Source organism: Nannospalax galili, unplaced genomic scaffold (assembly GCF_000622305.1).
Source record: "Nannospalax galili isolate Female #2095 unplaced genomic scaffold, S.galili_v1.0 scaffold138, whole genome shotgun sequence".
Taxonomy (NCBI): Eukaryota; Metazoa; Chordata; class Mammalia; order Rodentia; family Spalacidae; genus Nannospalax; species Nannospalax galili.
The window spans coordinates 861,185-870,180 of NW_008341333.1; the positions used below are offsets into that span (position 1 = coordinate 861,185).

General features: G+C 44.6%; 1 protein-coding gene across 1 annotated transcript in view; it reads left to right on the top strand.

The window, feature by feature from the left end:
• The window catches only part of Reep1 (receptor accessory protein 1), a 127,552-nt gene that overhangs the window by 80,501 nt on the left and 38,055 nt on the right, over nucleotides 1-8,996 (top strand). The window contains exons 3-4 of the mRNA XM_008836737.3: nucleotides 1,368-1,444; nucleotides 8,715-8,835. Coding sequence (XP_008834959.1) covers nucleotides 1,368-1,444; nucleotides 8,715-8,835 — 198 coding nt within the window. The remainder of the gene's footprint in view (nucleotides 1-1,367; nucleotides 1,445-8,714; nucleotides 8,836-8,996) is intronic.

Here is an 8,996-nt window from a genome sequence, read left to right on the forward strand (position 1 = left end):
GTACAAAATAATGTGTTCATTATGATATTTTCATACACACATAGGATATACTTTGATCTCTCTCTGTGTCTCTCTCTCTGTCTCTCTCTCTCTCTCTCTCTCACACACACACACACACACACACACACACATACACATACACACACTCTCTACCTCTCTTATCCTTATCCCTGTTTGGAATCTTACTTTGATTCTGTTCAGTTCAAGGGTCAGCCAAGGGCTTTATTTGTTTCTGAGAAAGATTCTCACTATGTATATAGTCCAGACTGGCCTCAACCTCATGATCCTCCTGCCTTAGGCTCCTGTGTACTGGGATTCCAGCCAAGAAGTTGAGAATTCAAAATGCAGATTTTGTAGTCTTTGAACTTTAGCTTCCTTCTCTAGAATTCTCCCTGCTTGAGCTCCAACAACTCTAGCAGGCTCAAACTCTTTCCCCAGCTCTTCAGGCAAAGACTACAATGGATCTCTGCTAAAGATCTATCATCCAGAGCTTTGTCCTTGGCCATACCAACCCAGATTAAATCTTGTATGACTCCACCAAGAGTTGAATCCCTTCTGAGAGTTTTTATGGATCTCTGGTGTTTTGAAATATTTTATTGAGAGCTTATCATTACTAGTATCATTACCAGATTATTGGTGATGATAGTCCAGTACAAGCTAGTCCAATACAAGCTATTCTATTACTAGAGGCAGAAGACTAGGAGTTTGAACTTTATTCTACAGGCTAGAAGATTTGAAATGGGGGAAGAGTCTGGAGAATCCATACTTTGGAGAAATTGAAATGGAGTGGTTGGTTTGATAGGTTAGTGAGGAGGCAAAGCAGTTGGCAGAATTTTGTAGTAGTTTAAGAGAAAGGGGACAGAGTGATTCAGTGGAAATAGGAAAGATGGTTTATTTTGGAAGCGATTTAAAGAAAGATCTAGCTCTCTAGGCCCACAGGAAAGTAAGTGGCCCATCATAAGGACTGCTGCCATTCTGTTCTGGAGCATGGCCTGAAAATGTCCACCCCAGGGGTATGTCTACACAGAAGCCTGGAGTGCTCACTTGCCTCATGGCTCTCCTAGAAAAATAACCTGATGGAATCTTTGTTACTCCTGACCTGAGCCAGGTCTCCCTGGCTCACCTGAGGGCAACCCAGAGTATAATGGATCTAATATGACTTTGAGCCTGGTCAGTTGCAGAACAGCCTGCCTGCTTCTAGCATCAAGGTGTGCAGTAGAACTGGACCTGAGTTGGGGAAGGATGGAGAGAGGGGTGACAGGTGCAGGTGGCACTACCTAGATGGCCTCAACATCCACTGCCTAAGTGCTAGGCATTCACTAATAACCTTGACGTTTTCTACTAGCTCTGTGCTTTCCTTTCAACAGGTCAAATGGATGATGTACTGGATTATATTTGCTCTTTTCACCACAGCAGAGACATTCACAGACATCTTTCTTTGCTGGTAAGTGCTCCAAGAAATACGACATTTCAAAGGATGAATGGAGAAGGAGGAAAGGACTGAAGCCTCAGTCTTTTCTCAGGCCAGAGGGCCGGGATCAAGGCTAGGATGTTAGTTGGAGCATTTTTAATAAATTGCTCCATAAAAGTTGTTCAAGTAAATATTTACTGATGAACCTCATAAGAACAGGTATTGTTAAAGGCATTGGAGATATAGTAATGGACAAGACAGGCACAGCTTCTCTATGAATGTATGGTAAGGAAGTGTTCATATGCCAAGAAAGAAAGAAAACAAGAAATAGTACACGAGTCTGTAGTAAAAAATGGGCTGAAGATGTAGCTTGATAGTAGAGCACTTGCCTAGCGTGCATAAGGTCCTAGGATTAAGGGCCACCACTACAAGACAAAAGTATGCAATAAAAAGACAGATTCCCTCCTAAACCAGGTGCTCGTTCCATAACCATTATTCACAATTTTATGTCCTCTTATGAAATTTCTTGGTGCTGGGCATGGTGGTTCATGCCTTTAATCCCAGCACTCAGGAGGCAGAAGCAGGCAGATCTCTGTGAGATCAAGGCCAGCCTGGTCTACACTGCCAGTTCCAGGTGAACTGAGGTAAAGAAAGACCCTGTCTCAAAAATACATAAATAAAATAAAATAAAATAATTAAAATATTTTTGTTGGGCCAGGCATGGTGCCGCCCTCCTTTAGTCCCCAGCATTCAGGAGACAGAGGCAGGCAGATATCTGTGAGTTCAAGGCCAGCCTGGTCTACATAGTGAGTTCCAGGCCAGCTGAAACCACAAGGAGACCCTGTCTCAAAAAAGACCAAAAAATATATATATATTTTGTTGGTGTGTTAATATATACACACAGACATTTTTGTTATTTAAATTTTATTATTACATGTATGTATGATGTGGGGGGGGCACATGCATGCTGTGGAACACGTGGTGGTCAGAGGACAACTTTGTGGAATTGGTTCTCTCTTTTCAACTTTATGTGGGTTCTAGGGGTCAAACTCACGTCACCAGGCTTGTGCAGCAAGCACCTTTACTCACTGAGCCATCTTACCAACCCCACGTTTTTCTTTTCTGTGAGAACTTTAAAAAATTTTGGAGACAGGATGTTGCTATGTAGCCCAGGCTGGCCTTTAATTCTCAATTGTTCTTCCCCAGTCTCCCAAGTGCTGGGATTACAGGTGTGTGCTACCACATTTGGCTTATATTTTTCTTTTTTTTAAACAACAATATTATAATAAACTAATCATTTTCAGCTTGCTTACTGTATTTTGGAAATACTTTTGTATGAGCATAAATATGCCTACTTATTTTTTAACGACCAGATAGTATTTCATAATATAAATAAAGCATAGCTTATTTAATTAATGCCTTTTATTTATTTTTTCTTTTAGACAGGGTCTCACTGTGTAGCACTCTGTAGACCTCGAGCTCACAGAGATCTGCCTGCCTCTACTTCCCAAGTGCTGGGATTAAAGGCATACACTACCACGCCTGGCTCCCTTTAAATTTCTTTAAAGATCTATTTTCTTTTTAATTATGCACACGTGTCTGTGTGGGGGTATGTACACATGTGTGCAGGTGCCCAAGGAGGTCAGAAGAGGATGTCAGATCCCTGGAGCTGGAGATACAAGCTCTGAGAGCTGCCTGACATGGGTCCTGGGAACTGAACACAGGTCCTCTGCAAGAGCAGTATGCACTTTTTAACTATTGAACCATCTCTTCAGCCCCAGTTAATGTTCTTTTAGTGGACATTAAGTTGCTAGCCAGGTTTTAAATATAAATAATATAGCTGCTAGGCATGGAGAAATAAATTTTTTATTCCAACATTTGGGAGGAGGAGGACGAGGAGTTCAAAGTCAGCTTTGAGTGAGTTCAAGGCCAGTCTAGCTACCTGAGACCTTGTTGCAACCCCCTCCAAAAGAAATTAATACAGGGCTGGGGAGATGGCTAAGTGGTTAAGGACACTGACTACTCTTGCAGAGGACCCAGGTTCTATTCCCAGCACCCACACGGCAGCTAACAACCATCTGTAACTCCAGTTCTAGTGGATCTGACACCTTCTTCAGACACCCTTGGGCATTGCATAACACCAGTGCACTTACCTACACACAGGCAATACATGCATACACATAAAATAAAATTTAAAAAGATATTAATACAACTGTTTCTAGCAATGGTGCAATTGAAAAAAAAATTATTGGTATTGATAAATTGTTTCTTCTTTGGCAAAAGACTGTAAGTAATATACAGTTCCTACTCATGTTTAAAGAATGAGTTTGTGCACATGTGAGCGTGTGTTAGAAGTCTTTCAGCAAATTCTCGTAGAGTTGTTTCCACAACCTGGGATCATGGGGCTGTTTTTACATTTCTGTTACATGAAATCTTGAGATTCTGGTTTTGCTATCAAGAACATACTCAACAGTGACAAGCAGGAACTTCCATCTCAGTGACAGTGGAGATGAAGGGGAGGCTTAGAAGTGAGAACTTTATAAAGCTGTGTTGGGCAGAGCCAGATGTGCCGTCTGGAAGATGAAGAAATGGAGCAGTGCTGATTAGCACTGTGGGGCTGGTCCTGGGACAAAGGAGGCCAGGCCTTCATTCCTGTGCATGGTTAGGGTGGATTAAGGTCTACCAATTTTTCATTAGCTGTGACATGGCTTCAAGAGATGGTTTTTCTCCTCTTCTTCTTGTAAACACCCTGTCCTTGAGAAGTGGGTGATCAGCTTCCCCCTGGAACTGCTAGTTTTCTGCCACCAACACCCCATTGTGCTTCAGGGTCCTCGTCTTGTGATGAGGATGGACTTCTATGAGCTAAGAGAACACAAGGGTCAGGGTGGAAGAAAACACACGTTGCTGTTTTTAGTGCACAACAAGCTAAAGGGCCCAGGAACTTGTCTTTTTTTTTCTTCCATTCTCTCATCGAACTTATTTTCAGACTATGGTGAAGTCCTGACTGGCTTTAGTAGTGCCTGGTTTTTGAGACTGATAAGATTGTTTGTGGGTAAAGTATGAGGGAATAGAGAAGACCATACAGCATTCATTCTTTTTTTTGGTCTTTTTGAGACAGGGTCTCCCAGTCCCAGCTGGCCTGGAACTCACTGTATAGATCAGGCTGGCCTTGAGTTCACAGAAATCTGCCTGCCTCTGCCTCCCAAGTGCTGTGACTAAAGTCTTGTACCATGCCTGGTGAGAGGTTTTTTTTTTAGCTACATCAGCATGGGCGAGATATCCCAGAAAGTTCCAAAGAGCAAGGAGTAGACAGTTCAGAGAATGAAGTTGGTCTGGGCAGTGGAGAAGGATTAGGGCATCTAATCTTGGGACAGAGGCTCTTATAATTGGCCATACATGGTGAGAATTTAGCTGGCGGGGGGAGGGTCAGGTACTCTTTCTAAGTTTGTATGGCTGCTCCTGTCTATAAAATGCACACAGATAATCCACCCATGGGCATCCATACTACAACTGCATTTGCTGCAAAGAAGCATACAGAAGAAAGTTCACTTGCAGCTGGGCTGCAGTTGTCAGTCTCATGAATATCTTTGCATGGGGGCCTGGAAGATGCCTGCACATGAAGAAAACCAAAGCTTTTCAGGTCCTAGTATGAGATACTCCTCAATGAATACTGCCGTGTGTGTGTGTGTGTGTTAGGGGAAAGCAGGGTGTCAAAGGAGATGTATAGCATGGTCCCCACCCATACAGAAGACATTAAGGGAGTCATCTGTACCTATAAACCTTGCCCCAATCTAGGACACACTAAAACTGATTAATATCCTGGTTTTTAGAAAAGGGTCCAGAGGTCACGGGTGGGAAGGTTTTATTGTGTACTCCTAGACTTTTAGCATTTTTAAACTATGTGCATACATGACCTACTTTTTAAAAATATGTCTTTTACATAATAAATAAAAGAGCTGCATTGCGGCAGGTGCCCTTGGGATTGTCTTTATATCTTGTGGTGGTGTCTGAGCTTGCCAGATTCATTCACTTTCCCCTTGAGGCTGGCAACTAACTTGTTTTCCAAACAAATTTTCTCCATTATTAATCACCGGAGTGTTCCACTGTGGGAGAATCAATCACGCCTCTGTTCTTCCAGTCCTTATCTTTTGTGACTGTGAAAGATTAAACAGTTCTGCCATGAAAGTGCCCCCCAGTTGCTGGGAGAATATTTGGGAAAAGACTTCTGGGGGCAGAAAACTGAGAGGCCTTGAACAGGAGCAGAAAAATGATGGAGCTATTGACTGGGGGCGAAGGGAGCTGTGTGAGTAGTAAAAGGCCCGAAATGACTTGATAGGAATTGCTTTTATTTTCAGCTCTCTTGATCTAGGAAGGATGCCTGGGAAGGACTTAATTTTTGATCCCTTAAATTAGCACAGGAAACCTTCTCACCCACGGCATCTTTTAAGGATGCCTGGCATGTCTTTTGAGCAGGTATGCTCAGATATGCAGACCTGGAAATGATTGACTTGAAGGAAGACCTTTGTTCCACTCACTGATCCCTAAAGACCGAAGTGGGCCCCCAGCACACATATGCACAACACAGGGCCATGAGGGGAAGCACTAGGGTGGCTCTGGAGGCAGAGGGTGGGAATAGGGATCCTGGCTGTCAGCACTGCTTCACAGGAAGGACTGGGCCAGGGAAGGTGAGTGGATTTTAGGTTGCTATTGCAAAGGGTTCTAGAATTCAGGAGCTGTCTCCAGCTATCTGGTACCTGGTCCTAGGGAGATGGGAGCACATGGATAGTAGCCCAGAACATGAGAGGAGGTAGAGGAGGTCCCTGGAGTACAGGCTCTGGATTGTTGATCTCCATGTGAAAGCTGTGAGGCTCTTTGGGCACAGGCTTTCCCTAGCTCACTAACCCACTCCCATTCTCAGGAGTGTTTTCCCTCTCTTACTAAACTGTCTCTATTTCTAGTCTTACAAAAAGAAAGAGTGATAGAGAAAGAGACGGGGATAGAATATGTCAGGCATGTGGCACACACCTTTAATCCCAGCACTTGAGAGGCAGAGGCTGGTGGATCTCTATGACTTCAAGGCCAGCCTGGTCTACACAGTGAGTTCCAAGCCAGCTAGGGCTGCATAGTGAGACCCTGTCGAAAGAAAGAAAGAAAGAAAGAAAGAAAGAGAGAGAGAGAGAGGGAGGGAGGGGGAGGAAGGAAGGGAGAGAAAGAGAGAGAGAAAGAGGAAGGAAGGAAGGAAGGAAGGAAGGAAGGAAGGAAGGAAGGAGGCAGGAAGGCAGGAAGGCAGGAAGGCAGGAAGGCAGGAAGGCAGGAAGGAGGGAAGGAGGGAAGGAGGGAAGGAGGGAAGGCAGGAAGGCAGGAAGGGAGGAAGGAAGGAAGGAAGGAAGGAAGGAAGGAAGGAAGGAAGGAAGGAAGGGAGGAAGGAAGGGAGGAAAACTTTGTTTGCTGGGAGTTCTTGGCTCTCTCTAGGAAGTGGTGTATACTGGCATTGGTAAGAGCACTTTCTCCAGGTTCAGAAAGGCCTCAAGATGCCAAATGCATGGTTAATCTACCTCAGGACTACAAGATATGATTGTACCAGTTGTTCACAGCACCAAGTAGAGACTGAGGAGGTGGGATTGAAATCTCTATCAAACTCTGCTTGCCAGGCCATGAACCCACAGATCTACATCCATTTGAGGGGCTTGGCTTTTCCATATACTCAAAGCTTTGTGTGATATAGTAGAAACCCATCATGGCACTTTTCTGAGGTTGCTAGTGTATATTTTATGTGTGTGTGAATGTGTTGCCTATATATGTGTAGATGCACCCGTGTCATGCACTGCCCATGGAGGTCAGAAGAAGGCATCAGATCTTCTGGAACTGGAGTTACAGATGGTTGTTAGTTGCCATGCAGTGCTCTTAACCACTGAGCTATCTCTCCAGCCCCCATTTGCTAGTATTTTATCAGTCCATTTCCCTACCTGGACTCCTAATTTCAAGGATGCTAGTCTCTCTCTCTCTCTCTCTCTCTCTCTCTCTCTCTCTCTCTCTGCATGTGCGTGTGTGTGTGCGTGTGTTTAAGACAGAGGACAGCTTCAGATGTGGTCCCTCAGGTGCCATCCACTTTTTCTTTTTTTCTTTTTATTTATTATTTTTGTTTTATGTGTGTGAATGTATTACCTGAATGTATTGTAAGTATACCCGTGTTGTGCAGTGCCTTGGAAGTCAGAAGAGGGCATTGGATCCCCTAGAACTGGTGTTATAGACTGTTGTTAGCCACCATGTGGGTGCTGGGAATCGAACCCAGGCCCTCTGCAAGAGCAGCCAGTGCTCTTAACCGCTATCTCTCCATCCCTACTTTTTCTTTTTTATGGGACAAGGTCTCACTGGCCTACAACTCTAGATTAGGCTAAGCTGGCTGGCCTGTAAGTACCAGGGACCCACCTGTCCACTCCTCTCTAGTGCTAGGATTAAAAGTGCATGCCAACATGCAAGCTCTTTCTCAGTGGGTTCGGGGATTGTGCTCAGCTCATTGTACTTGCAAGGCAAACGTTTTACTGACCGTACTATCCTCTCAGCTCAGGATGCTGGAATCTTTGTTTCTGGAGGCTCCAGGGTTGCAGGATCTTTGCTCACTGTTGTCTCCCTGGTGCCCATTATAAGCTGGCATGGATAGGTGCTGGGGCAGTTCATGGGATAAACGAATGGGCTCAAGGGCGTGTGGACTCCAGGACTGTATGTTGCTTCTACCCCACACTGTTCTCTTTTTTGGAACAAAAAAAGGTTAAGATCTCTGTGACTGGCATTGACTTGAGCGTGGTGGGTAGGATTCTCGTCTTTGGTAGGAATCAGGCTCCTGTCCCTGCCTCTATTGAGACAAGAAAGTTCAATTCCTGTTCAGTCTGGAGACCCGGTCAGCTTCGCCCTGCTGTAATTCCCCTGGTGTCTGTCTCCTGACCATGAGTGATGGGTGAATGACTGGGTGTCCAGACATACATCTGGTCTTCTGAGCCTGCAGGCTATAATCAACCTCAGTGAGCATAGCCCCTCAGGAAGTGCCAGTCGCTGCCCCTGTACTGTGAAGCTGGAGCAAATTTGCATTCCTACTTTTCTTAGAAACAGAATAAAGGAGGAATTGGCTTTTAGGGAGAGGCCTTGGGTGTGTACGGGTGCCTTCTATAGGTGGAGGGTGAGGAATCTGGGAACCTGGCATCTGTGCAGGAGGGGAGGCATCCTTGCCAACTGGTCTCCTCCTTCACCGGTCCCAGGAGGTGCTGCTGAGAACCTACCAGAATGTGTATTTTTCTTATCTCTCCAGGTTTCCATTCTATTATGAGCTAAAAATAGCATTTGTAGCCTGGCTGCTGTCTCCCTACACAAAAGGATCCAGCCTCCTATACAGGAAGTTTGTTCATCCCACTCTGTCCTCAAAAGAAAAGGTAATTGATGATGCTTCCAGCAAGTGAAAGATCAAAGTCATATGCAAAAAAAGATTGTTTTATTTCAGGAGAAACTTTCATTGGTTCTTCTTTACCCCAGTTCGTCTAATCGAGTTCTCTCTCTCTCTCTCTCTCTCTCTCTCTCTCTCTCTCTCTCTCTC